We start from the raw sequence: 27,272 nt of genomic DNA, 5'->3' as shown, positions 1-27,272 counted from the left end.
TATCCTGCTTTGGGTGAAGTTGGGCCATTTATGTAAGACGCCACAATGAATGGATGTTGGGCACAATAATACATGAAACTGGGCATGTTATACCATAATAGTCATAATAATTCTTAATACACGTCGATAGGCCAGCGAAAGGGACACATTGACTTTACTGTCTGTCTGATTTAGAAACAGTGTGCAGGATTTTTTCCCCTAGTATATTTAGCATCACTTATGCCTTTTTCCTACGCACCTGCTACAGTATCTGATGTCCTGATATCTACTGTCTGTCTGATTGCCGTTTGTAATTCACTCGTATTAGCTTGTGGCTGCATTGAGGCCCAGTTTGGCCCTGGGGCTGATGCCCTTTCTGTAAAAGTGAAGGAGCATCCAATAGTCAGACCAGGCCACACAGGTCAGCAGAGGAAGGAGGGCCGGGACTTAAAAAAGTGCCTGGGAGAGGGAAGCTGCTGGCCGGAGCTGAGGGGAGGGAAAGGGCTTCAGGTTTCAGCCTCACAGGGGGTCAGGGGGAAGGACTGGCATCTCTGAATATACCAAGATCCATACAAGGCACAGTGGACATAAAACCGCGGTACTTGCCCTGACGCGGTGGGTGCAGAGTGGCAGCCGGGGCCCCGCTTCTTTTGGATTCCTCTTAGATTTGGGAGGTCGGTCCATGGTGCTTTAAGTCTCTGGATCTCACACCATACTCCACTGACTGACCATCGACTGGGCTCAACGTATCTTCACTTCTTACCCTGAGCTATTGCATGTCTAATATTTAGACATGTTTGGCTTTGTGGACTCACGGATTCTTCTGCTACTTGTAGCATCCCAAATAGTTTTACTCTCTGTGGTGAGATGTCAAGAGGAGGACGACCGTAAGTTTGATTTATTCTTGCTTTAATGTGTTTGTATTGTCACGTTTTTCATTTTGATTTATGTCTGCATTTGTGTTTGTTGATTTCTCTGTCCTTCTTGTCTATTTGTAAAGTCAAAGTCCTCTGTCTTATAGCCACCTGTTGTTGTGGCTGATTGACAGCTGTATAGCTCTAACATAACACAATTTATTAGTTTAATCTCCCAGCCTATAGAGCCTAAATAGTAGGCATGAGCATTCTATTGTAGTTTTATCTGCTCATTTTCCATGGATGAGTGAGGATGTCATATCTCACTGGTGTAACACAGAGGAGGGGAACAACAGACTGTATTCACCTCACGTAGCCTTCATTAAGTTATCAGACTTTTGCCAATTTAGTTTTTCCAAACGCTTAACCCTAATCCTTGCTGGAGTAGTTTAAGGACTGATTGTAGAAAGTTGTCCTGATTTCTGACAGAAGTTCCCATGAACAGTGAGGTTATTGTTACACTTTAGAGCCGCAGATTTGGCCCTCGCTGGGTGTGACTGCTGATGATGTGAAGTGATGAGGTCAGACAAGGCTTGACCTCAGTCCTACAGGCTCACAGGGAGCAGAGACACAAGACACACTCAGCAGGAGGTCAACAGATGAAGGTCTTATTTTTAGTAACACGGACAATACCTGCCTTACATTTACTCCTTACATTTCACAGCACCTGGCTCGGTGTCATAAAAAGACATTGACTTGTATCCAAGGACATTAATAGACTTTTTTGCTCTATGAGAAAAAATTAATTTTAATAACAAAAAGCCAAAGGAATACTGGGGAAATGTCACTGTTGCAATGCAATAAACAAGAATGGCAAAGAATCAAGTTATGCAAGATAACGTTGAACAAAAACATTGAAATATACTTTGCATGAAATAATTCAAATAAATGGTGTAGAATAAAAGGAATAGGAATAACATTATGATACAATCTAAGTCAAGTCAATCAAGTGTATATATATATATATATACTGTAGTATTATAATAAAACTGCTAAGTAGTGATACAGTTAGGATAATATTAAAGTATACATAACTTAGTTAAAACAGTCTTCACAATTCCCTGCCGTGTTTGAACTGGCACTTGATCCCAGTCTGAGTTCCAGATGGAGACTTTTCGAAGGACCCCATGTTTACTTAGGGCAGCAGCTTGTCAATTGGGCCCAGTATCTGGATGAGAGGGCCTCATTCATGCTCCCAGCAGGGCAGGCCCGGCAGGTCACATTTACCTACACCATGCGGAAAAACTGCAGACTGCTACTTTAGAAACAAAAGCTAACTGTTCTTAACTTACATTTTTATCAGATTTAGACAGTATAATATGGCTCCACAGGTATGAATGAATCATTGTCGCGTTCAAGTGTGTTTTGTTTTGTTTTTGCTTGCTTTGCTTGAAATGCACACTTTTGTCTATATTAACTCCTCTTTTATGCTGCTTTATTCATGTGTCCATTTAAAACAGGATAACCTCAACTTCTTACATACCTTGACCACCTTCTCTCGTAGCTCCTCCCCGTTTGCTTTGGCTCCTCCCTCATACCTTCTAACCCCCCCTCTCATCTCCTCTTCATAATTGCCCCTAAATACCCCCCTTTACCTCCACCCTTTCCACATATTTTAACATGCTCTGCCATTGTTCTGCCTCCCTCTCATCCGCCTCTGTTGCCCCCCCTGCTGGACGGTGCAGAGATGGCAGGCGGCTGCATCCAGGACGCGCAGCAGTACAATGATAAGGATGTGTGGAAGCCAGAGCCGTGTCGCATTTGCGTGTGCGACAGCGGAGCGGTGCTTTGCGATGAGATAATCTGTGAGGACGTCAAAGAGTGTGACGATCCCTTCATCCCGCCGGGAGAGTGCTGCCCCATCTGCCCCGCTGACGCAACTGCACCCATTGGTTGTAATTTATTTATTCACAAACTTATGAATAAATTACTGTCGCTTTCACCTCAAAAGGAAACATCACCTGGTATAAAAAAAAGTAAAGAGTGATAATCTAAGTGTTTCTCTCTCTCGCCTGTTTATCAAGTGGTGATGTTTTCTGTTTGGGTGTGTGCTTTGGATGGTTACCAGGGCTGCATCGTGCAAGAGCATTTCATTACAATGGAAATGGCCCCTGTGATGCGTGGACTGGTCCCCATTCAAAGCAATACAAACAGCTTTTACCCAACTTAACAAGCTGCTATGTACACAATGTTTGCTCTGATACTTGCTTTGTATTTGTGAGGGAATTCATTTGGATCCAGGCCTGAAACTATGCAAGACTTCCTGCATTAATCATTCAATTTAAGCGTGGTTCATGGTTAGAATTGAGAGTACGTTCAGCCAAAGAGAGATCCAGAAAAGATTTGCCAATTTATGCATCCAAAATAGATATTGCTGTTTTGTTCATTCATTTGTTTGCTCTGACAGTCACCATTGATATCATTTAGGAGGCTTCTTTTGGAAATGGTTCTCTACAGCTGATAATATCCATCACATGTTTCTTTGTTAATCTTATTTTTTTCTCTTTTTCTCATCATTTACCTGGCAACAACAGAAACGCTTGGTGCTAAGGTAGGTTTGTCCCTTACACACACACACTATATGCATAAAACAGCATAATAATAGCAATTTATGTGTGTGATATTTGCAGGGACAAAAGGGTGAACCAGGAGATATTGCAGATGTAAGTATAAGTACAATCAACAGTTCACAAATCATACCCACAATAATACGACGCAACCAAAACCATTAGAATAGCTTTCCTTTTACCGAAATGTACAGACTTTATGTAGGTCTACTCTTCAGTGCAGCTTCAGTTGACAAACGTACCTCCTGGTGCAGTGGGGTGACACTCCTCTTCTATTAGAAAGCTAATTAACAATGATAGGTCTAATTTGATATCTCGTTAGTGGAAAACTCTACATTCCTGCAACACAATGAACTCGATCAAATCCTCTTAGATCTCCTGAGCACCTGTCGCACAAATGCACACGTCAAAAAGAACAATGTCCGACTGAGCAGAGGTTAAGATGAGGTGATGTTTTTAGCCAAGCCAGACTTGTCTCTTCACATTCATGTTACAGTTTGTCGCCACGAAAGGATTTAGTTTACAGGGTTTTGAATCTGCACTACTTTACACACGCAACAGCCTCTCTAATTATACGTTTATGTTTTATAGGTTGTAGGACCAAAAGGACCAGCAGGGCCTATGGTAAGAAGATTTAATATTTCTTTGATTTAACACAATACATTGACTAAACTTTTCATTTGAAGTGACTGATTTTAATTAAACTTTCAGGGCCCATCAGGCGAACAAGGACCACGAGGCGGAGCTGGCCCCAAAGGTGATATGGTAAGAAATGAACACACAAGCTCAAGGATTTACCATTCATTTGGATCATTAAGGCGAATCGACCGTAGCTCCAGTTGTGTCGATGATCCTACTCCAGTCGATCCTTTACACTTTGTTCACAGGGAATTCCCGGACCCCGAGGAAGAGATGGAGAGCCTGGCATCCCTGGAAACCCCGGCGCCGCTGGCCCCCCCGGACCACCCGGACAACCAGGACTTGGAGGGGTGAGTCTGAATTCAAGAGCAAAAGACAGATCAGCACTTATTTTATAGTCTTCATTTCAAAACGCTGAGACTGTAACTTACGGTTAAGCAACTAGACAAGCGATTATTTCTATAGTGAATCGAGATTTTCAAATGTATTAATATCCAGATTAAGGTCAAATGATGTTGTGAAAAGGCTGTGTAATATTGATCAAAATCCCAATTGCTTATTCTTTTGCTGCAGTTTTTATGATAAAACTTTTTTAGCACATGTTTTAGAGTCAATTATTAAAATGGTCACAAATGATTTAGTAGTCAGTATTCTGATGAATGGTTGCAGTATGTGGTAATAATCTAGAGTGTCATTGGGGATTGCTGCAGTGGCCATTATCACTTCCCCTTAACGGTTCACACAGTAATTGTGTGAGTAATTAGTCTTTGTGGATTATCCTGAGCTAAATTACAAAGTAAACTACAACACACTCAAATGTGGCATCCATTAAAGTAACATTTTCTGTAGATGTTGTGCTGCAATTATTTAAAAGGAAATGTGCCATAACTCAAACTCAGAAAAGGTTGAAAACAATGTTTGAAAGTGTTTATTGTAATGCATTATGGCACTTACCAGTACAATTACCTATAAATAAGGCCTGATAGTTGCTCCATGATTCCTCAGAGGTCCCATGAGGCCAAAGTCTCATCAGAGTTTGTCTTTTACAGAACTTTGCTGCTCAGATGGCTGGAGGATTTGATGAGAAGGCTGGAGGTGCTCAGATGGGCGTGATGCAAGGACCGATGGTAAGAACATGTGGCATTCTCCATAATTCTTCATAAATATCTTTACTTTGAGGTCAAATTTAGCCAAGTGTTCCTCTTGCTCTTGAATACATCTCAGTGCTGTCCCCTTGTGGCTCTATTTCCTCACAGCATAGATGCCCATTTGGAAAAAAATATATATATTAGACTATTCAGAAATCAAGAAATGTACAAAAGTGATGACAATGTTTAAATCCAAAAATATGCTTTTTAATTGTTACTGTTATCTTACACAAGAGTAAAATTAACTTTGAATATTAAATGTTTTAATAATTAATATAATATATTCATATTTTTGTTTTCTCCAGGGACCTATGGGACCACGTGGACCCCCTGGACCTAGTGGAGCTCCTGTAAGAGCCAAACTTACAAACTGTTGAAAATAAAGTCATTGGTTTTTTTGTTACATTTGCTAAATATATTTTTGTCTTATTCCCCACAGGGACCTCAGGGTTTCCAGGGTTCACCTGGTGAGACCGGAGAGCCCGGACCTGCTGTAAGAACCAGAACACCTCCTTGAATATATCTATTTATCATCTCATTCATTAATTCATTCTATCATTATTGAATCGCAGGGACCAATGGGACCTCGTGGACCAGCTGGACCTTCTGGAAAACCAGGAAGTGATGTGAGTGTTTTCTCTTTCGACCTCAGTAAAAGCAGCATAACTCTGATATTTTCATTTCAATTCATATTTTGCTGACTTGAGTAATGTGCTGATCATATGAATGAATACTCTCTGATTTTTGTGGTTTCACACACATATTTACATAGACACATATTTGTTTGATTGCTTTTAGGGTGAGGCTGGAAAACCTGGCAAAGCTGGTGAGCGTGGACCTGCAGGGCCACAGGTAAGGACCTAAAGGTTCAATATCATTATCAGAATTCACTTTTGGTGAATCGAAGATAACAAAATCGTTTATCTCATAGGGAGCTCGCGGATTCCCTGGAACTCCTGGACTTCCTGGAATCAAAGGACACAGAGTAAATCACCTCATACTCTTTATATTATTAATTAATGTTAAATGTGATGAATGATGAATCTGATGCGTTGTGATGTGTTTCTAGGGTCACCCCGGTCTGGACGGAGCAAAGGGAGAAGATGGTGCTGCTGGAGCCAAGGTATGACTAAAACGTCTTTATTTGATAGTGACCATTAGAACCAAACATAATTGTGCTTTTAGGGAAGAAAGCTTTGTTTATTTGTAGAGCACAATGTGTAAAGTACAAAATATGTATTTAGTAGTGCAGACAAAATCATTTCAGTTATAGTTATAGCCTAGACTTGTACATTGTCAGAGTAGCGGCCTGTCTCACATGTCTTTTACTATTAAATTGTATTGTTTTGTACCTCATTTGTTATTATTTCTTCCTTTTTAGGGTGAGACTGGTTCTTCTGGAGAGAATGGAGCCCCTGGACCAATGGTGAGTTTGAATTTTGAAAACTTACAATACATTTTCATTAGTTACAGTGTGTTACTCTGGCGGATGACACAGTGTGATGGCATCAGGCATGAACAATAACAGACAGAAGTGCGTTCACATTTGCACATAAACTCTGTCACTATCCTCAGAGCTCTGCCTGGACTAAACTAAAAAGGCTCAAATCAAGACTGGAACAGGACCAAACCAAGTCCACACTTAAATGGAGTTTTGGGTTCCAGTTATTATGGAGCTCTGGTCAAGTCTTGTTTTAGTGTTGGGTTTAGTCCTGTTTTAGTCCCACCCTTAATCTTCTTTAGGACTAAACAGACACGGGGTGCATTCATATAGATATAATAATGATATTTATTTTTTTATGTGACAAACAATCATTTTCTAAAACTTGATAAACTGTTACAAAATGCTGATGATGATTTGGAGTCAGCTTTAGTGCATTAACAAACTAACAGATACACAGCTAAAGTGTATCTCTTCTTGTGTTTAGGGCCCCCGTGGTCTCCCCGGTGAGAGAGGTCGTCCCGGAGCCGCTGGAGCTGCTGTGAGTGAAACGATGTCCCCAAAACAATCACATTTAATCTTCACCTGTTTCACAAAGACTCAAGACATATTTATTTTTCTACATTTTAGGGAGCTCGTGGAAATGATGGCTTGCCTGGTCCTGCTGGTCCACCTGTAAGTGCCCAAATCAAATTCAACCGTTTCTGTGTTTTTCTTTTTAATGGAAATGAATAATAAGTAACACAATGTATTTGAATTCAGGGGCCTGTTGGGCCTGCTGGAGCGCCCGGTTTCCCAGGATCCCCAGGAGCTAAGGTTTGTTAAGGAACACATACGTATTATGCATTTTGTGGCTATTTAGTTTCACCATGATTTAATATTTTGTTCATTGTAAACGGCAGTATTGATCTAAAAGGACTTTCATTGTAGCAGCAGATTTACATGTGTGATTTATTATAACAATTTTGAACCCTACACATATCAATTTTCTGTGCACCTTGAATATAGAACAGTACAGGATTATTCAAACATGCACAAATGAACCAAAATGGTACTTTGAGTTAGCTAATGATGAGGGATCATCGTTATAACATGGTTAAAAGCTATAATATATGTCTTCTTTAGATTAATTTATATATTTCAGTTTTTAAATATGTCACTCATATCCAAAAGAAAAAGTGTAATTCATGTTTACCCATTCATCACTAAGCATGGGACAATATTTAAATATTGTGGCACAAATATCATGACAACACGTCACAGTACCTGTTAAAATAGCTGACAATTTCCCATCAAGAATAAGTTCTGTGTTTGAACAACTATTATAGAAGTGTTCTCTCCTGTAAGTGAAAACAACAATGAGCTCGAGGAGAAGATAAGTAGCTTTTTCCTGCAGAATCTGGTGAAGAAATGGTGATTATCACTATATTCATCAAATCCCACCACAAATCAGAATATTCTACAACAGGCCTCAAAAGGCAAAGCCTCCATCATCTAAATTCAACTTTACATGTCTTTATGTCTCCTGAAACTCTGCCTTTTAGAAATTAGAATTTAGATGGTCAAATGGTCAGAGATTTTAGCCACATATATAAACTTTTTGAATCTTATTTATACATTTTAGCCTTAGCAAGACAAATAAGATGAATATGATTGATAAAGTGTATTTTGTTGTTTCTTAGGGAGAAGCTGGCCCCACTGGCCTTCGTGGAACTGAGGGAGCACAGGGGCCCCGAGGAGAGGGTGGTACCCCTGGATCTCCTGGACCTGCTGGAGCATCTGTGAGTAACTGTTGTCACTGAGCATTTCATTTAAAATAGAAATAAACGCTGTTGTCCACTGTTTCTAAGTACAGTAGTACATTTGATTACTTAAGGGGACATGAGAGTACCCAGAAGTAGTCAAAAAAATGTATCCTAAAGTATACCTCCCAATCCCAATCCCAATCTCTATAGAAATGATTAGTTTTAGTAAATATGTGTTGGTTGAGATTGTAATCATCCTCATAATGTTTTACTTTACATTTATTTACCCTTAATTTGGAAGGAATAAAAGCTAATTGTGATTCCTAACGACCACTTGTTTAGTGTCTTGTCTTTGCCCGCATGAACCTCATCACATTTCCTCTGTTCTTGTGCTTTAGGGAAACCCTGGTACTGATGGTATTCCTGGAGCTAAAGGATCTGCTGTAAGTCTTTATCTCCTCTTTTTGTCCTGTGATATTTTAGTTTAGCTTTAAGCTTGGCCTGATTTTTTATTTTGTGTTTTAGGGTGCCTCTGGTATCGCTGGAGCTCCCGGTTTCCCAGGCCCTCGTGGACCACCCGGACCTCAGGGAGCCACCGGACCTCTGGGACCAAAAGGACAGTCTGTGAGTCTTTATGTCAACATTGCATCAAGAACAACCTCAGAAAATAATCATGTTTTTAAATACCTCTTTAAATGAACCCTATCATGTCTGTACTTGGACTAAACCAGTGTGAAACAGGCAGTTAACCAGATCCAAACAAGGTCTAATAACACAGCCAAACCAGCTGTAAACTAGCCAAAAGAATACCCTCAGGAGCAGCTAGTACAACTAAAGTTTCAGAAGCACTGACAATGATTTGGTATTAATCACACGTGTTCTCTTTTTAGGGAGAGCCTGGTCTTACTGGATTGAAAGGTGAAACTGGTCTCAAAGGAGAGCTCGTAAGTGTATTTTTTAAGATCTTAGATGTTAATGTCTCTTAATTCAGATTTTTAACTTAAATCTTGCTCTTCTCCAGGGCCCATCTGGTCCTCTAGGCCCCCCTGGTCCCACTGGTGAAGAGGGAAAGAGAGGAGCCAGAGGAGAACCTGGAGCAGCCGGACCCCTCGGACCTCCAGGAGAGCGAGTAAGCCATCATGAATACTCTAAATTATACATGTTTATGTATCTTTATATACACTGACAACATCTTGACCATTTCTTTGCTGTGTTTTAGGGTGCTCCTGGTAACCGTGGTTTCCCAGGTCAGGATGGTCTTGCTGGTGCTAAGGTGAGTCTAACCACAAAAGGACAAATTATAGAGACAAATGATCAACCCAGATTATGATCTTCTGGTGTTAGAATATTTAAAAACAAATATATTTTTGTAAACTTCAAAAATCCACACTGCATATTTTAGGGATTGACTTTACAAGCCACATCACATCTTTGTGGCTTAACACTTTACATTTGTAAACAGGTGAAAACATTATGGTTTTTACACTTATATACTACATTACAATCCATCATATAATTCCAATCTGTTCTCCAGCTCAGTTTAAACCTATTGAACCTATTCTGGAAGCCATTACAAATACATTTTAGACAGATGTCAAAGGTGTTTTCAAAACCGTGTTGGACACAAATGAACCTACTTCATATGATATTTTAGGAGTGAAACTTTTCTCTTGTTCTCTTTTGAGAACAGAAGTGTGTTAAGTCTCTAAATATATTTATAACATGAACACAAATTATACTATACATTAGTTATCTCTTAGTTATATTGAGCTCATAATGTTTCGGTGTCACTGTGTCATGGCTGGTAACTTATCTTGTCTCTCTTGGTTAGGGGGCCCCTGGAGATCGTGGTGTTGCTGGAGTGGCTGGACCCAAAGGTGCTACTGGAGACCCCGGCCGCACAGGAGAATCCGGCCTTCCTGGAGCCAGAGTACGTGCCGAGTTTAAATGTCTGTCCTGTGCTCATTTGTGCCCAGTTATAGTCAAGGGACAGCAGAGTTAAACCAAGAGCACGTTCAAGCACTAAATGTGTCCGCTGTTGTGTTCTGTAGGGTCTCACTGGACGTCCTGGAGATGCTGGTCCTCAGGGAAAAGTTGGATCTTCTGTAAGTTCATATCTTGTTTCAGGAGTCACTAGATACTGCATGTAGTTTAGCTCATTTTCACTTAATTATAAAATATGGTAGTTTTAGACGTTAAATTTGTTTAGATAAAAATGACTGAAGGAAAAATATGTAATGAAGCAATTAGTGTATATATGCAAATATTAAATATTTACCTGCACCACTGCAGACGAATGAAAACAGTTCTAGACAAATTCTAGGCTATGTTCAAACAGATGTGGTAAATAATTAAGATGCAGTGTAACAGTCAATAGTCAAATTTAGATAAAGAAAACCCCATGTACAGTATCTAACAGTGTTGTTTTCCTTCAGGGAGCTCCTGGTGAAGATGGCCGCCCTGGTCCTCCTGGTCCTCTGGGAGCTCGTGGACAGCCTGGAGTCATGGGATTCCCTGGACCCAAAGGAGCCAACGTAAGAGTCAGGGAGAATTGAAAGGATAAACTGTGACTTGTAGATTTGACCATTTCTGGCCGAAGACTACAAGGTATAATATGTTTTGAACACACTCTGTCCTGTAGTGATGGCTCTCCAGTTATTATTATTGTCTAGTAGTTAGCTCATTCCTTTAGTAGGAGGAGGGAGTGTTTACTAGTATAGCGACTACTACTAATATATGAATTAAACCACCATGTCATCTATTCAGCTTTCTGTTTTAGGGGCCATCTTTAGTACTTTTCAACAGTCATACATATATATATATATATTTATATTGTATTGCTATGGCAAAAGTGCTGATTGCTATGGTAACAGTCCTTGATAAACCCGGGCAGGTGTAATGTGACAACTCATACTTTTTCGTTTGTTATTATTTCTAGGGTGAACCTGGAAAACCTGGTGAGAAGGGACTTCTGGGTCGTACTGGCCTGAGAGTGAGTACAACTATAATATTGTGGAAATCAATTGTCAATCATCATTTGTAACTGGGGGGAATCTCTCTGAACAGGGTCTGTCTGGAAAAGATGGTGAGACTGGCCCCAGTGGACCTCCCGGACCTGCTGTGAGTCTTGCATCTAGCTTTGTCTTAATGACATTATCAAAAAGACGTAATGATAAACCAATACTATGATTATTACAGGGACCTGCTGGAGAGAGAGGAGAGCAAGGACAGTCTGGACCCCCTGGCTTCCAGGTACATGTGTGACCTGGAGTAATCTGCAGAAATCTAAGTGCATCAAAACTCACTGTGTTTGTGTGCAGGGTCTGCCCGGACCGACTGGAGCCCCTGGAGAAGGTGGAAAGCCTGGAGACCAGGTGGGTTAATAACAGGCTTTCTCATTCTTCATTCTCCACATAGGTGTATGGTACATGCAATGACCTGGTTCTAAATGTCTTTTTAGGGTCTTCCTGGAGAGGGTGGAGTTCCTGGTGCTGTTGGATCTAGAGTGAGTAAACACATTCTCACAAGTCTTTTCATACATGATTCTATCAATTTACAGAAATAGTGATAGTAAACAAATGCACCTGTCCCCTGACTCCATGCTGTCTCTCTGTTGAACAGGGTGAGCGTGGTTTCCCTGGTGAGAGAGGCGGAGCCGGAGCTCAGGGTCTGCAGGGACCTCGTGGACTTCCTGGAACTGCTGGAACTGATGGACCGAAGGTCAGAGGGGGTTTACTTTCCATTTATGTTATATTGTAGATCCTTCATAGAAAAGCTTCTGGGAAGTCAAGTACCGGTATTAACTTTTCTGTTTCATAGGGAGCTATTGGACCAGCTGGTGCTCAAGGTGCTCAAGGACCCCCTGGTCTGCAGGGAATGCCTGGAGAGAGAGGCACTGGTGGTATCCCAGGACCTAAAGGAGACAGAGTGAGTGCTAATGTTACTGTGGGCCTCTGGAAAGCACAGTTGTTTTTGGAGCAAAGATAAAGGCCTGCATTTGTAGCATTAACGGTACATGAGCTTTTAATGTTGCAAGTGATAAACTTCTGTTCTCTTTGATCAGGGAGACAATGGTGCAAAGGGACCTGAAGGAGCACCTGGAAAGGATGGATCTAGAGTAAGTGTTCTTCTTCTTGCTCATTTTCACAATGATCTCTGTGTCTTTCCATTCTTAATCTGTGATCTCCCCAGGGTTTGACTGGTCCTATTGGTCCTCCTGGTCCATCTGGTCCTAATGGCGCTAAGGTACGATTCTGCTGTTCTTTCCTGAATATAAATCCTATTTTGCTTTTCCAGCTTAACTCTTTCTCCTGTTAACAGGGTGAGACTGGACCTGGCGGCCCGAGCGGTGCTGGTGGAGCTCGTGGTGCCCCTGTAAGTACTTTACCATTACAGTAATACGTAGCTAAAATTATGTAGTCTATATGTGTTTAATAAAGACTAGTCTGAAGCTTTATTTAAAGACTGAACTAAAAACCAAATCTGTGCTGATGTCCTCTTCAGGGTGACCGTGGTGAGGTTGGTCCTCCTGGTCCTGCTGGTTTCGCTGGGCCACCTGTAAGTACAACTTCACTATTTATCACTACTACCGTCTGTCATTGTCTCTATGTTGTAAACTGTCATGTGTTATGTGTCTCACAGGGTGCAGATGGTCAGCCCGGAGCTAAAGGCGAGGTTGGAGAGGGTGGACAGAAGGGAGAAGCTGGCTCCTCTGGACCTCAGGGACCCTCCGGAGCTCCTGGACCAGTTGTAAGTAGTGGAGAGAAGTTTATTTGTCTTATTCACGTGTAATGAGCAAAACTTACACAAAGTTCAAAGTTGGCCTATATTTAAAGTAATTTGGTCATTATTGACATCTGAAGCAGTAATAGTATACAGTACCATTGCATCTATCCATGTCAAATTGCCAAAAGACACACATTAAAATCAGGTACAAAACTGTTATGTTCTATTTGGATATGATGTCTAATGACAATACAAATAATGATAATGGTCCTTGTCTTTAATTAATGATGTTTTTTGTGTATCCAGCATGTTGCCAAGAGGAAATCGTTTGAGTTTTGGTGTCTTTTTTTCTAGGGACCAACTGGTGTATCTGGACCTAAAGGAGCTCGTGGAGCTCAGGGCGCTCCTGTAAGTGTCACATTTTTTATAGTTGCTTTGTTGTGTAACGTGACTAAAAAACATCTGTAACTAATTTACCCAGTCAGTGATAGGACTGAAATGCCATCAGCAGCAGTTATTACCAGTTTATTTGGTGAGACAGTGCATGTTAATGAACATACATGCAATGTACATGCACAATGAAGGCAAGTGTCTGGCCCAACGACTCAACGGCAGTTTGCACTTGATCTGGTATTATCAGTGGCCCAGCATCCAAGTACTAACCAGATCCACACCTGCTCAGCTTCTGAGACAAGAGTATGTATTAGCAACAATTCTGAAATGTTCAAATAAAACCTGCAAAATATAAACTGTATTGCAAAAAACATTTCAAGCAGGAAAGTCCTAAATAACACGCTTGGGCACCTAAAAACACATGAAAGGAGAGAATGATGGATTTGTTAGGGAAAATGTCTGACACAGATGATGGTGAAGAGGATAAAAGAATGAGGAGGCTGATGGTGCTTCTGCAGTGGAGAGCAGGTGGAAGAGGGTTGCAGCTGAAAAGGAGTGATGAGCAATGACATTTAAATCAATCTGAGAGATGATTGGCTGAGATGCAAAGATAAAGACAGGTGATAGGATCCTGGTTAGAAAGAAGCATGTTTCGTTAAAGTCAAGTTAAAACTGTGTTTTCTAAAAAGTTATTTTCCTGACAGGGTTCTACTGGTTTCCCTGGTGCTGCTGGAAGAGTCGGATCTCCTGGACCTAATGTAAGTATAAGTTAAGACAATATACAAATAATAATGTGAAGCTTTTATTTATAACACACTTTTAATTCCACGCTATCTCAGTGTGCACAGAGTAAAATAAATGAATTAGCTGTTAAATGTTAAAAGAAAACTAAAATAGACTAAAATCAACAATTAAAAGATGTCTTTGCATCCACTTTACTCCATTTCAGGGCAACCCTGGACCTGTTGGGCCTCCTGGTCCTGGTGGTAAAGATGGACCTAAAGGTATTCGTGGTGATGCTGGACCCCCAGGCAGACAGGGAGACGCTGGTCTGCGTGGAGCAGCCGGAGCTCAGGGCGAGAAGGGAGAAGCTGGAGAGGATGGACCCCCTGTAAGTGCTTTTATCATACAGTAGGCACGCCTGTTTGCTTCAGCCGACTCCTGTTGATTTTTATATCTCATTATATCTCTAATCAAATGCTTGTAAGATGATACTATTTTGTTCATTTATAAGACGATAACAGACGCTGATGTCCTGTGTTTAGGGAGCTGATGGACCTTCAGGACCTCAGGGTTTGGCTGGATCTCGTGGTATTGTGGGTTTGCCTGGACAGCGTGGAGAGAGAGGCTTCCCTGGTCTGCCTGGACCTTCTGTAAGTGTCTATACAAACTGTAGCTTTAGTTTAAACCACATCATCCTAAAATATGATTGATAGTGAAATACAACTCATCAATATTTTTATTCTTGTTACTACACCAATTATAATATTTGTCATCATAGTTAACATTTTACAACTGCATGAATGAATGAATTGTACCTTTGCTTCACTACTGTCTGTGGTTGTGTTCAGGGTGAGCCTGGTAAACAGGGAGCCTCAGGAAGCGCCGGAGACCGTGGACCCCCTGGACCTGTCGGACCCCCTGGACTCTCAGGACCTTCTGGAGAGCCTGGAAGAGAGGTCAGATCAGGAGCCAAACATGAACTTGCATATTAGCAAATTAATAGGGCTCAAGTCTGGCATTTTGTTACAGTAGATTTATTGTTTACTGTTGTTTTTTAAACCTCAGGGAAATCCTGGATCAGATGGACCTCCTGGCAGAGATGGATCTACAGGAGTCAAGGTGGGTCACACAGTTTATCATTATTACCATTATCTATTATTGACAAGAATATTTATTGTTTACACTGACTCTGCTGTTCTTCAGGGAGAGCGTGGTAACACTGGACCTGCTGGAGCACCTGGTGCTCCTGGATCCCCCGGTGCACCAGGACCTGTGGGACCTCTGGGCAAACAGGGAGACAGAGGAGAGGCTGTAAGTATGATACCAAAAGTGTGAGGATAAAGATGATGACACATGCCAATACTAACTGTTGATGGTGATTCAGGGAGCTCAAGGACCTGCTGGACCCGCAGGACCTGCTGGAGCTAGAGGCATGGCTGTAAGTATCCTAGATTAACCATCAATATAATTTGTATTAATATTTTATTTTGGCTTTTTAAACATTTACAATCCATCCTGCAGGGACCTCAAGGACCCCGTGGAGACAAGGGCGAGGCTGGAGAGGCTGGAGAGAGAGGACAGAAGGGTCACCGTGGGTTCACTGGTCTGCAGGGTCTTCCTGGACCTCCTGTGAGTAAATGGGGCTTATAATTTCATTTGCTCTGCTGTCTTTCTTCTGTTATGTATCAGCTAATATTAATGTGCTTATAAACCCAGGGCCCCGCTGGAGATTCTGGGGCTTCTGGACCTGCCGGACCAAGTGGAGCTAAAGTGAGACAAAGAAAACAACTAGTAACTAAAATAGTCAGAGCACTTTCAAACAACTTGACCATTCTAATCCTGCTCAGGGCCCTGCCGGACCTTCTGGACCCGCTGGTAAAGATGGATCTAATGGACAGCCCGGTCCCATTGGACCTCCTGGACCCCGTGGCCGCTCTGGAGAGTCTGGTCCTGCTGTAAGTAACCAATTTTGACTGCTCTACGACTAAGATGGTTTTCAGTTTTAATCCAGAACAGTTGAGCAGACTTACAGTACTAACTGTACTAAACTCCTGCTCCTCTGCTCTTAGGGTCCTCCTGGTAACACCGGGCCCCCTGGTCCTCCTGGACCCCCTGGCCCTGGCATTGACATGTCTGCTTTCGCTGGTCTGGGTCAGACTGAGAAGTCTCCTGATCCTCTGAGGTACATGAGAGCCGATGAGGCCTCCACATCCCTCCGGCAGCACGACATCGAGGTGGACTCCACTCTCAAGTCCCTCAACAATCAGATTGAGAACCTGCGCAGCCCTGATGGCTCCCAGAAGAACCCATCCCGCTCTTGCAGGGACCTGAAGCTATGCCACCCCGAGTGGAAGAACGGTGAGTCCCGGGCTACACTAGCGCTGCTTAATGTCATGTTATGTAGAAAGTTTTTACTTTATGGCTATGTTCAGGAGAAAGTGCCATCAACATCACTTGGTTTAAGAGGTTTATAAATGCTTGATATGGAGTGAAGACTCATTTTACAATATCTTCAGGTGAATACTGGATCGATCCCAACCTCGGCAGCACAGCTGATGCTATCAAGGTCTTCTGCAATATGGAGACTGGAGAGACTTGCGTCAACCCAACTATCGCTAGTCTACCAAAGAAGAACTGGTGGACGGCCAAGAGCAAGGACCGCAAGCACATCTGGTTTGGAGATATGGATGGAGGATTCCAGGTACATAAATACAATATTATTTTTGTAATATTTGATGTTTCTCATGCTCAGAGTTTACTTATATGTGACATGCTCCTACAGTTCAGCTACGCTCAGAACAACCCCTTCGCCACCGTGCAGCTCAACTTCTTGAGGCTGTTGTCGACTGAAGCGTCTCAGAGCGTCACGTACCACTGCAAAAACAGCATCGCCTACATGGACCAAGCCTCAGGAAACCTGAAGAAGGCTCTGCTGCTCGGTGGCTCCAACGAGGTGGAGATCCGCGCAGAGGGCAACAGCCGCTTCACCTACAGTGTGCTGGAGGATGGCTGCAAGGTAAAGCAGTAACCAATAAGAGCAGTATTGCACTTATTATTGTAACCTGGTTTAACCTATGTTTTTGTTTCTACCTACAGAGACACACAGGCCGGTGGGGCAAGACTGTCTTTGAGTACAAAACAACAAAGACCTCTCGTCTGCCAATTCTGGACATTGCTCCTAAAGACATCGGAGGAGCTGATCAGGAGTTTGGAGTGGATCTAGGCGCAGTCTGCTTCTTGTAAAGTGAAAGATCACAAGCCCCTCCCAGACAAAAAATACAGGAAATAGATAAGCTCCACCATGAACTATTAAACCACATTCCGACAATAAAGAAGACTGGAAACTCCAAAGAAAATTGATACTTTTTCTGTCATAACGAAGTGCTCTCCAAGTTGTACTCCCTGGATGTTAGCACTGAAGGGCACGGGCAATATCTGTACATTAAACACCATTCTCTGTCAACCTACTTCCTGAGATCCAGTCATGTTTCCCATGGCAACTGTTGACGGGAATGAGCCAGAAGAAGAGGGACCAGGAGGAGTTACTGTTTGGAGAAACATGACTTGATGTCACTTATTTATTGTCTAACATTAACGGGCAGAGTTGAGGTAGGACTGGACAGATACATTTTGTAATTAAGCCACGGCCTTTTCCACTACAGGACAGCAGCACCGCCTTCGGGCCAGTCCTACCCCAGCTCCCTATGTCGCTCCTCAGATCAAAACGGCAGAAATCCAAAAGAAAGCCTTAACTGTGTATGATAAACCCTGTTCTGTTGTTGTAAAAGTGTGTGTTTATAAGCAGCCAGATTGTTATATTTGTGTCTATATGCACACCAACACTTTTTATGAAAGTGAGGTCTCATTGGGATGTATGTTTCAACTGCCTAGAATAAGACATTGTTACCCTGTTTCCAAGCAAATTTAGATTGTAAAATAATTAGAGACATTTTGCTGTTGTCATTCTTTTTAATGCTACCTCACGCTTAAAATCAAAGTGAATTTCATCCAAATTGTTTTTTTAGCCTGATAGTGAATCCGGCGGCTGCTATGCCAACTTTGCTTTGGGTCGCTCACTTTTTCATTTCTAAAAAGGTGCTATGAGTTTATTTTCCCTCCTCAAACCCTTCTCCCCTGTGTCCCACTAGCCTCACATCTTACACAGACACTCCACTCTGGACCAGGAGGGGGCGCACTTAGCTGACTAAGAGGGAGGGGTACAATAAATGACTTTTGCTGTCCAAAGCTGGTTGTGGGACTTGGAGGGCGGGCCTGAACCAAACTAGGGTGGCGTGTCTGTGTTTAAGTGAGGGCATGTACATTTTTTAATTAATTTTATTATGGTATTTTTTTTTTGTTTTTATTTTTTGTTACACTTCTATTTGATGTAAATTGGAAATAAAAGGAAAACACAACTAAGAAGGATGTTGATTTTTTGTATAAAACTGATATGGCGTGGGGACATAGTGCTTTTTTTCTATAGATTTATCCATGTTGTCATAGCTGTGATTGGGTGAATGAATGTGTGTGTTAATAGAAGTCTTGTACAAGCGTTCTTTCCTCTTCAAAATTAAGTACATTACTGTATGTTAGGTCAAAGATGATTGAAAACAAATACTGTGGCAATCATTCTGTAGAGTGACGTAATATCTACAACAGAGAAATCGTGCATCACTACTTGTCTGTTCTGTGGCCAGCTTTTCCGGTCTGTCCTGAGCAATAAAGTCTGACTTAAAAGAAGCATGCTTTCATTTACTCCCGATAGAATCATTTTGCAATAGCACAATTTTACACAATAACATGGCATATCACATCACTGAAGAAGTAAGGTTCACACTATTGGATAAATTAGACTTTTTTATGGTGATCATGGTGGTTATATTTCCAAAGATAGCAGTTATTTGATGCTTGCAGTAACAGAGCAAATGGTGGTGCATGAAAAAATGCATTAAAAAAAACATAGAAAATTTAGCTTTTCAACTTAAAAACAATCAGTGCATCTTAGGCCCATAGCCGTTTGCTGTATTTGGAAAAGACGAGAAGAGATTCAGACTCAGTACATACTGTTGTGTCCATGGGCAGGACTCACTCATTGACTAGCACTCTGGCCTCACAGAAGGAAGGTTCCAGGTTCGACTCCCGGGCTGAGAATTTGCATGTTTCTCCTTGTGTCTGAGTGAGTTTCCATCAACTCAAACCATGCATATGCAAATGCTCCAGTGAAGGTAGCCCTGACCAAACCTAGCTCCAGATTGGGATCTACAGGATGATAAAGTGTAGCTTAACCTTAATTCACTGTGATTGGCAGTCACATTTTTGTCAGTCAGCCACAAGGCAGATGAGGTCGCTCACTTACATGCTTCAAGACAGGAAAAAACGATTTACTGATTACTGTACCGGTAAACAGTATGTCATGTTTATTTTAGAAACTTTACAGTGAAAATAAGACATTTGCATTAGTGAATATTTTAGGAAAGCATTTCTGTGAAAAGTGACTGGTTGGCAAAGTCAGCTGGTCTTTCTTGGGGGCGTGGCAGTGATGGACTTCCATTGAGGCCAAAATGGGGAACATCAGCGCTCAAAAAATAGAAGGGAACATGGGTGATTTTTCCACTGGACCAACACTGAAAGAATAACAAAACAACTGTTTAAAGTAGCAGAAAAAACAAATCTAATCAATTATTTAGAAAGAATTTGTGAATCAATAATTCATAAAAGTGGATTTTATTTCAGGAAAAAAAGACTACTAACCACAGTGAGGAGAGCTCCATGTTGAAAATGTGGGTGAAATTGTATGAGCCTTGGTTCAGCTCCCGGCTCCCCCTGAACAAATCCACTAGGGGAAAAAAGAAAGAAAAGGAGGAAGGAAGTGAGTATAAATGAACTATAGCTCTCTTGGGATGGGAAGGAAATTTGAAAGTTGACAAAATGACAAACCAAGGCAGAAGCTCAAAGATGGGGCTGGTTCTGGTCTTGAACACTGCGATCATGGCAGGACGCTCTGCAGTTTGTGGGTCTCCTAAAGTCAATCATAAAGAATTGAGAAGAATTTACAAGAGCTGAAAATTCTCAGGCGTATTTCACACAGACCTTTCATTCATTTTCCTTTAAGATATTATTAAAATAATCTCGCACATGTGGCCTTTTTAAAGGAATTACATTTAAAAACTGAGAAAATTGAGGTGTGATTATGTTTTGCAACCACACATCTGAATTTCTCCAAAGGGGGATCAATATAGTATTTATTTATCCATCTGAAATTGGAAGTAATTACGAGGTAGAGGAAAGTAATGAAGTCCCAATTGTGATGCATACAAAACACCAGCAGGGGGCACAACAAGTATACAAGGGCTGCACTGTGGAAAAGGCTAAAAATAGAAGATGGTTAGCCTTGGACTGAAGTGGAAAATTACAAACTAATGATGTAGAAAAGTGCATTAGCGTGTTTTGATCTTGGCAAAAAGTAGGGCTTTAAAATGTATGTTTTGTGCAGTTTTTCAGGTGTTTAAGTGTTAAGGGAGTTAAGTAGATCATCACTGGCTTTGTTTTCATGCACACAAAAAAACAGACCATTATCCGATTTCTGGAGTAATCAGTTCCATCAGATGTGAGTAATCTGATTTCTTTCTTAGTGTTATGAAGAGGAAGATTAGGCACACACACAAAAAAGGCAAACTAATGTGGCAAAAACAAAAATGAAAGCGTTATTTAAAATACATTGCAGCTCGTCTTCTGACTAACTGACAAATGTCACTGGGTTTTTTGGATTATTCGAATTTTTAAGTTTTACAATTGAAATATAACCAAATATCAAATTAATTAGAACCAAGGAACAAAGTACCTTGCAGAAGCACGGCAAGTCTTTCCCCTTTAGGGTCCCAGGCCAAACACTGGATCTCACCGCCAACACTATCAGAGACAAAACATACACGCAAATGTTAAGGTACAAATATTCTCATACTCAGACATTCTTTTTCCAGAGAATCACAATACTTGTATGTATCTCCATCTTGTGTGTCGAAGGTCGTCTCTGAAAGGTCAGCCACAACAGTCGCTTCTTGTGGTCCACTGATGGGGCAGTTTGAAGACAGGCCTGAGGATATTTAAACATGTTAAAATCTATAGCTTGCATTGGCTGGTTAGAACAATCACAGATGTACAAATAAAACAGATATATAAAGCTCTAAATGACTAAATGACCTGGAGTGGCAGTGAATGTCAGGGCGTAGATGACACTTTCTCCTTGAACGGTGAAAAGAAGCCGACTTCCATCAGGACTCCAACATCCCGACTAAACGACAGAAAAGCAAGAGAAAGTGACTCAGAGGAAGGCTAAAGCTACAGGTAAAATAAACAAAGCGGAGATTATTACTTGGCAACGTCCTTTAACACAAGGCCACCGCTCACACGTCCACATTCTCGTCTCCCAAACCCTAAAAAATGCATAATAGCCGTTTCTCAGATGACACACAACATTCTATAGGGTAGAGAGTAGATGATGAGGGTAATTATCTTTTTTAATATGCACCAGTATGTTTGGTGTAAATGGATGAATGTAAGAGGAATAATAAATCTAATCAGTAATACAAATGATCAAGTTAAATATGACACATAATTACTTCATCGACAAATACATGATCGATAGAATAATATGCTTTGGGGTTCAATATGTATCATGATTAGGGCTGTAATAATTAAAACAATAATCAGGACTAACTGACTTAGACAGGCCAAATATGATATATGAATATAATATGATACAACCAGTATAATGATACTGTATTAGTTCCCGTCTGAGAGTGTGACGTAAGCAATTCACAACATTAAAAGGGAATCATCTTCACTTAAATATGTCCTCGTACCTGAACAGAGCCGCGGGCGTAGAAGCCAAAACATGGCTGCCATCCGGAGACCAGCAGAGAAAGGTGACTCCTCCTCCTCCCACTCGCTGCAGAGGCACACAGCTTTCTGCCGCCACGTCCCAAACCTGCCACAGTAAACGCAGTAAACGCCTCGTGCTCAGGTAACAGTAAGAACAGTAAGAACCTGCCCTTACCAACATGGCCGTGTCCATAGGTGATGCAGAGACCAGGAGCGATCCACTTGGAGACCAGGCGATGGAGGTGACAGGCGAGTGACCAGGGTGGGACAGGACTTGAGCACAACCAGAGGACGGCCTGGGGACGGGTCAGGAACAAGAGAAACAGGTTAATAATCAGACACAGTGATATATAATAAATTGTTACAGTATTACATTATTTAAACAATTTAGACAAGTTGGTTTGATGTGGCAGATCAGGCTCTTTTTGAATTCTTACATATTCAGCTTTATTGAACAAAGCAAACAGCTGCTCCAACTGTTCTGAATGAGTCCTTGAGAGGATTTTGTTAAAAAGAGCCATTATGGATTTCCTCCAGTGCATTGGGATGTCAATAATCCCCTATTAGTATTCAAGAAAAATATTTTAAATGTGTTTATGTGCGGAAAGCCCCTTGAGACGTACCATCTCATTGTCAAGAGGGTCCAAAACACACAGACAGAGCATTATACACACAATACAATAGACAGTATACAATACTTACAGTTTACATTACACAGACACAGATACAAGACAAACTTTCTCCCATTAATATCTCTCCTTTCGCCAGAGAACTTTTTATAACAAAGAATTTATAAAACAGAATTACATATGAATTTGCAGTCCCTCAATAGTCCAGGATGCATTGCAGAAAAAAGCACAAAAGGCAATCATCTGGACAGACTGATGATTTTAAAAACATTGTCCAGACTAAACATTTAGAATTCCCCTATGATATACATACAGGAATGGGAAGAACACTAATACACTGCAAAGAGACTTTCTATTCGAGTTACTTAAACCCAAACATAGCACATAGAGATGTACCTCGTTGACAAAGAGCATGGATCCACGTGCCACACCAGGATACAGCTGTGACAGGCCACAGCCAGCGCCGAGGCACACAGAGGCTTCCACTGCACCGCCGCCACGCTCCTCTGCAGGCGGTGCTTCAGCGTCGGCGTGTTGGCGCTGAGGACAGAGCGGGCACACAACAGCACCGTCAAAGAGAAGGACCAAACCAATCGAACAAGCGCCATGAAATGAGGAGAATTGCAAAGGGGTTGAAAGGAACATTTTGACAACGAGGTCAATTAAAACTAATAATAATAACTAGACATTTTGCATATTGTACTATAAGTCCAGTAATAAACACAGATCTTCATTTTAGGGTCTTTGAAGACAAATCCTTTGAAAAAACAATTACAAACAAAACGCTGGCTGGCTGCAAGGATTTGGGCAAGTTTAATTAAATAAATAAATAAGATGCAATTTAAGGAAAATGGTAAATAGTTATAGAAATTGTAACGGCCCTTTTTTAATATTCTAAGTCCAGTCATAAACTCCTGTCTTTACTTTAGGATCTGTGGAGACAAAACATTCAAACATTTGACCTTTTGGGATTGTAAATCTTGATAGAGTCGTCTAGAAGAGCAACAGCAAACTTGTCGGCGTGTGGGTGCCAGGCAAAGGCTCGCACGACACAGTCAGGCCTAACCAAACATTTAAAACATTAGTGTGAGAATTCCAGGTTATGGCAAATCTTAAAAGATGAGGGCCTTACCAATTTAAAACTTGTGAAAATTCAGCAATCATGTCTTCACTACTCAGCTATGAAAACAAAGATGACATTGATTATTGATAGTTTAGCATGTCCTGAGGGCTATTTTACTTATACTTTAAAGCTGCATGTGCATGGTTATATTATTGTGGGATATTCAGCAATAACATCTCCATTAACAATGATTTTCTTTGTACATTAAGACTTTTTAAATACATTATTGAAATATGTTGACCTGAGCCTTAGACAGTGCACCTTTAAAGTTTAGAAATATAAAATAGCAAACTTTATTACTGTAACATGAGGAAACAGGGATCCATAAAAAGAGACGATGCGCCTGAGCAGCGCAAGAAGACACGCTGAGCTCACCGCCAGACACTTGGGCACTAAAAAAGTATTGAAATACAATATACAATGCTTCATTTTAATGTTATTCTCTAATCTGTGGCCCTAGAATGCAGCTAATTGTTCACCTTCTGTGCCTGAGTTGGCTATTTCATTGAGCAGCCCAGTAGCTCCCCCATCTCTCCTGTATAAAGATTCATTAGTCTTTAATATTTAAATTCACATAGATATTGTGTGTGTTTTCTGCGTTGTACCAGGCCGACGCGCTCCTCATCCACAGCGTCTCCGAGTGATCCAGAAAAGCCGCTTTACTGCTGCTCTCAGTGCGACTGTGCAGCTTCAGAGAGTCTCGCGGGAAATACAAGTTCAAAAAATTGTCCTAAAAATGTAATGCATCATTAATTTAAGTGAACACAAAGACCAACTTTCAATGTAATCAATAGACTTTAGGGCTGATACATTATTATAGTTTATCAGCAGCTAGACTGTTGCCATACCAACGATTTAAAGCAATATATTATATATTTTGAATGGAACTCACTCTGCATGCAGGATGACAGAGGAAGTTGTAATCCATGAATAACAGACAACAAATATATTTTTGTTGAGTCAAAAAAAAAAAAGAAAAAGTTTTTGATCACTAAATTTGTTAGTTCAAAAACTGCTTCAATCACTTATTTCAGCTCTAGATGTCAGGTTTACTCAAAAGGAAATTTGAAAATAAAATTAATGGATGAAAGAGGACAGAAGTGGGAAGTATAAAGAAAGGTTGGTCAGGTCTAGGGATGTCACGATATCAAATGTTAGTGTTAAGATTATTGTGAGAAAAAAAAATCCCAATTTGACGATCATTCATGATTATTGAGACTGCTACTTCTGAAATATTTACAAAATTTAACTTTCTGAAAAACAAAAAATGACCAAAAAAAGGCTTATTCTTTGGACAATAGATTGAAATAAAAATACTTAGTTTTGCCTCAAAAAATTTCACAATTATAATCATTTGTTTTTTACGATTACATTGTTACATGAATAATCAAGATTACTGATTCAACTGATGATCTCGACATCCCTAGTGCGGGCAGTAGCTGGATTTGACCTATGATGCAGGTTTTGAGTTGATGGAGAAAACCCACTCAGAGGCCCAGGAGTCGCGCAACCTTCTCGCTATGAGGTGAGAGTGCTAACTGCTCTGCTACACTCCTGGATCACACTGAATACTTGAATACTACAATTCAAATTTGACAAAAGTAGCCTCACCTGGACAGTCTGGTCACTGTTGTGTCCCGACAGCAGCTCGTTGTTGGACTCGCACAGAGTGATGTTTCCTGAAGGCAGCGGAGGAGGAAACAGCGCCAGAGAGGACATCTTTAGACCCACAACAGGCCCTGAAAGACACAGACAAGTGATGTACGTGTGATCCAAATGGAGAGACATTCACACTTAATGCCTGGGCCACTTTTGATTGCACTGCAGACATTTAGGATGGATTATGCTACTGCTGCTGATGAATGTAAGCGTCTGACGTTTGCGTGAATAATGACATATTTCAAACAATTCATTTTTTTTTTTTTTTATAATTTGCACTGAAATGAAGCTATGGTCATGGTCAGTAACATCTCCAAGGAGACAAGTAGGTGGCAGATTAGAAAGGTTACTTGGTTCAACTTTAAACACAGTACTTTGATAGTTCTGTAACCCAACCCACGGTAAATATATTGCGGGTAGTTTCAGAGGGAACATCACTGCTTTATAGAACGTATCTGATTATATATTAGAAGGATATTTTCATAATCACATACTTTGAAGCGTGGCTGCCGTTACACATAGATTTTGTTCAGACTTAAGTGGCACAAATCATTTTTATAATTATAATCTTCTCTTTCGAACAATTATTACTCAAATTTCATGTTTAACCAGCCTTTTCCACGGTTTGGTTAGTTTATGACAATACAATGAGCAAAAAAGTGATTTTGTGGTGCTAATGTATAGAACTATGGAGGTGATATTTAGATTTTGGGATAGCTTTTATTAATGGAACACTTTACTCACACTTGTCAGAAGAAATGCAGTGATTGCCACAAGTCGTTTCAAAACTAACTGATTATAAGCTAAGTATTTCGTTTTATACTTGAAAGACATGGCCATTAATGTAAGGAATGTGACAGTGACACGTTTAATTTCAGTACTTTCAAATAACAACACTGCAGCTAATATTTTGTGATAGCTAAATTGCTACTGGCTAGTTTTAGTTGATAAGAATGTTGTTATATTTCAGTTGCCTCTTCGTCTCTCATCGCAGATCAATAAATCTTACCCCTTTCCGGCTCCGCTGTGTTTCTTGGTGTGGGTTTATTAAATGTACAGTTTTAAAAGAGACAAAACAAGAGCAGTTCAGACGAAACACATTTGAGTAGAGAAATCGCGCCGAGAAAGCAACTACAGCGAGCGAGATGGACAAAAAGAGTCGGCGCTGTTTTTGACAAACACGGCGGAAGAGGCAGAAACGCCCTCTTGTGGACTAAGTTAGAACTACAACCCTAAGCAACATTGGATTTTCGTTTTGCTTTTTAAATGTGCTTCCTCAAATGATGGGTCAATATAGACAAGTGTATTCATATGGTGCTTTGGGGATTAGAAAAAAATCTTTATTTTCTAAGACCATTGCCAGGGGTGGGTGCTCAGTTACATTTACTTGAGTAACTTGTTAAAGAAACTTGTATTTCTCAGAGTATTTTTCGAACGCACACTTTTTACGTTTTCTTGGGTAATATGTATAGTTTTTTCTTTTTTTTTAGTATTATCCTCGCTTGAGGTAAAGTTTCTGTTTGTCTACAACGGGGAGAGCTAGACATATGTGTTTGTGTTTGTATGATTTAGTTCTTTCACATTTCTCTGTCTTTCCTTTAAAAATACCGGATTTTGTGTTATTTCCCGATATGCTTTTTTGTCCTTCTAATTAACCTAGATTGACTTCAAATTTACTTGAGTTGTAGTTTCCCAAAATACGTTTT

At 40.7% G+C, this 27,272-nt stretch overlaps 2 protein-coding genes across 4 annotated transcripts; one reads left to right on the top strand and one right to left on the bottom strand.

Moving 5' to 3' along the window:
• The first annotated feature begins 511 nt into the window (after positions 1–511).
• col2a1a (collagen, type II, alpha 1a) lies at positions 512–19,011 on the top strand. 3 transcript variants are annotated; one of them, XM_072449172.1, is made up of 54 exons: positions 512–866; positions 2,579–2,785; positions 3,428–3,444; positions 3,524–3,556; positions 4,052–4,084; positions 4,172–4,225; positions 4,348–4,449; positions 5,149–5,226; positions 5,553–5,597; positions 5,687–5,740; positions 5,820–5,873; positions 6,046–6,099; positions 6,179–6,232; positions 6,317–6,370; positions 6,629–6,673; positions 7,176–7,229; positions 7,319–7,363; positions 7,451–7,504; positions 8,371–8,469; positions 8,832–8,876; positions 8,959–9,057; positions 9,324–9,377; positions 9,455–9,562; positions 9,653–9,706; positions 10,265–10,363; positions 10,485–10,538; positions 10,869–10,967; positions 11,372–11,425; positions 11,500–11,553; positions 11,632–11,685; positions 11,754–11,807; positions 11,894–11,938; positions 12,055–12,153; positions 12,253–12,360; positions 12,497–12,550; positions 12,625–12,678; positions 12,754–12,807; positions 12,937–12,990; positions 13,075–13,182; positions 13,513–13,566; positions 14,256–14,309; positions 14,501–14,662; positions 14,817–14,924; positions 15,123–15,230; positions 15,340–15,393; positions 15,478–15,585; positions 15,659–15,712; positions 15,796–15,903; positions 15,991–16,044; positions 16,122–16,229; positions 16,344–16,632; positions 16,791–16,975; positions 17,057–17,290; positions 17,371–19,011. In XM_072449172.1, the coding sequence occupies exons 1-54, from the start codon at positions 773–775 to the stop codon at positions 17,515–17,517; spliced, it is 4,461 nt and encodes a 1,486-aa protein (XP_072305273.1). In that variant the 5' UTR covers positions 512–772; the 3' UTR covers positions 17,518–19,011. The 3 variants fall into 3 exon arrangements, with proteins under 3 accessions (XP_072305273.1, XP_072305274.1, XP_072305275.1); XM_072449173.1 differs by having other exon boundaries at positions 14,501–14,666; positions 14,821–14,924; XM_072449174.1 differs by lacking the exon at positions 2,579–2,785 and having other exon boundaries at positions 513–866.
• Positions 19,012–19,679: 668 nt separating this feature from the next.
• On the bottom strand, positions 19,680–26,710 carry aaas (achalasia, adrenocortical insufficiency, alacrimia). The gene is made up of 17 exons (XM_072449171.1): positions 26,576–26,710; positions 25,519–25,646; positions 24,513–24,637; positions 24,387–24,442; positions 24,208–24,299; positions 23,917–23,963; positions 23,747–23,845; positions 23,181–23,324; positions 22,331–22,451; positions 22,137–22,261; positions 21,647–21,707; positions 21,475–21,565; positions 21,268–21,367; positions 21,116–21,183; positions 20,212–20,293; positions 20,026–20,110; positions 19,680–19,898 (listed from the first exon to the last, which is right to left on the bottom strand). The coding sequence occupies exons 2-17, from the start codon at positions 25,624–25,626 to the stop codon at positions 19,743–19,745; spliced, it is 1,560 nt and encodes a 519-aa protein (XP_072305272.1). The 5' UTR covers positions 25,627–25,646; positions 26,576–26,710; the 3' UTR covers positions 19,680–19,742.
• Positions 26,711–27,272: the final 562 nt, after the last annotated feature.

The sequence above is a fragment of the Eucyclogobius newberryi genome, unplaced genomic scaffold (assembly GCF_026437365.1).
Source record: "Eucyclogobius newberryi isolate DKJ021-1_F unplaced genomic scaffold, fEucNew1.0.hap1 SCAF_17, whole genome shotgun sequence".
In the NCBI taxonomy this organism is placed as follows: domain Eukaryota; kingdom Metazoa; phylum Chordata; class Actinopteri; order Gobiiformes; family Gobiidae; genus Eucyclogobius; species Eucyclogobius newberryi.
Note: the sequence above shows the minus strand (reverse complement) of the source record. Positions and strands in the feature narration are given on the sequence as shown.

What these genes read in the sequence shown, in the direction of transcription:
- col2a1a (XM_072449172.1), top strand. Translation starts at nt 773, where the DNA reads ATGTTTGGCTTTGTGGACTCACGGATTCTTCTGCTACTTGTAGCATCC. An exon ending in AACCAGGAGATATTGCAGAT is followed by an intron (nt 3,557 to 4,051) that starts GTAAGTATAAGT and finishes TATGTTTTATAG; the next exon opens with GTTGTAGGACCAAAAGGACC. An exon ending in CCGGAGAGCCCGGACCTGCT is followed by an intron (nt 5,741 to 5,819) that starts GTAAGAACCAGA and finishes ATTGAATCGCAG; the next exon opens with GGACCAATGGGACCTCGTGG.
- aaas (XM_072449171.1), bottom strand. Translation starts at nt 25,626, where the DNA reads ATGTCCTCTCTGGCGCTGTTTCCTCCTCCGCTGCCTTCAGGAAACATC. An exon ending in CCATGCTCTTTGTCAACGAG is followed by an intron (nt 22,452 to 23,180) that starts GTACATCTCTAT and finishes ACCCGTCCCCAG; the next exon opens with GCCGTCCTCTGGTTGTGCTC. An exon ending in ACTTGCCGTGCTTCTGCAAG is followed by an intron (nt 20,294 to 21,115) that starts GTACTTTGTTCC and finishes GATTGACTTTAG; the next exon opens with GAGACCCACAAACTGCAGAG.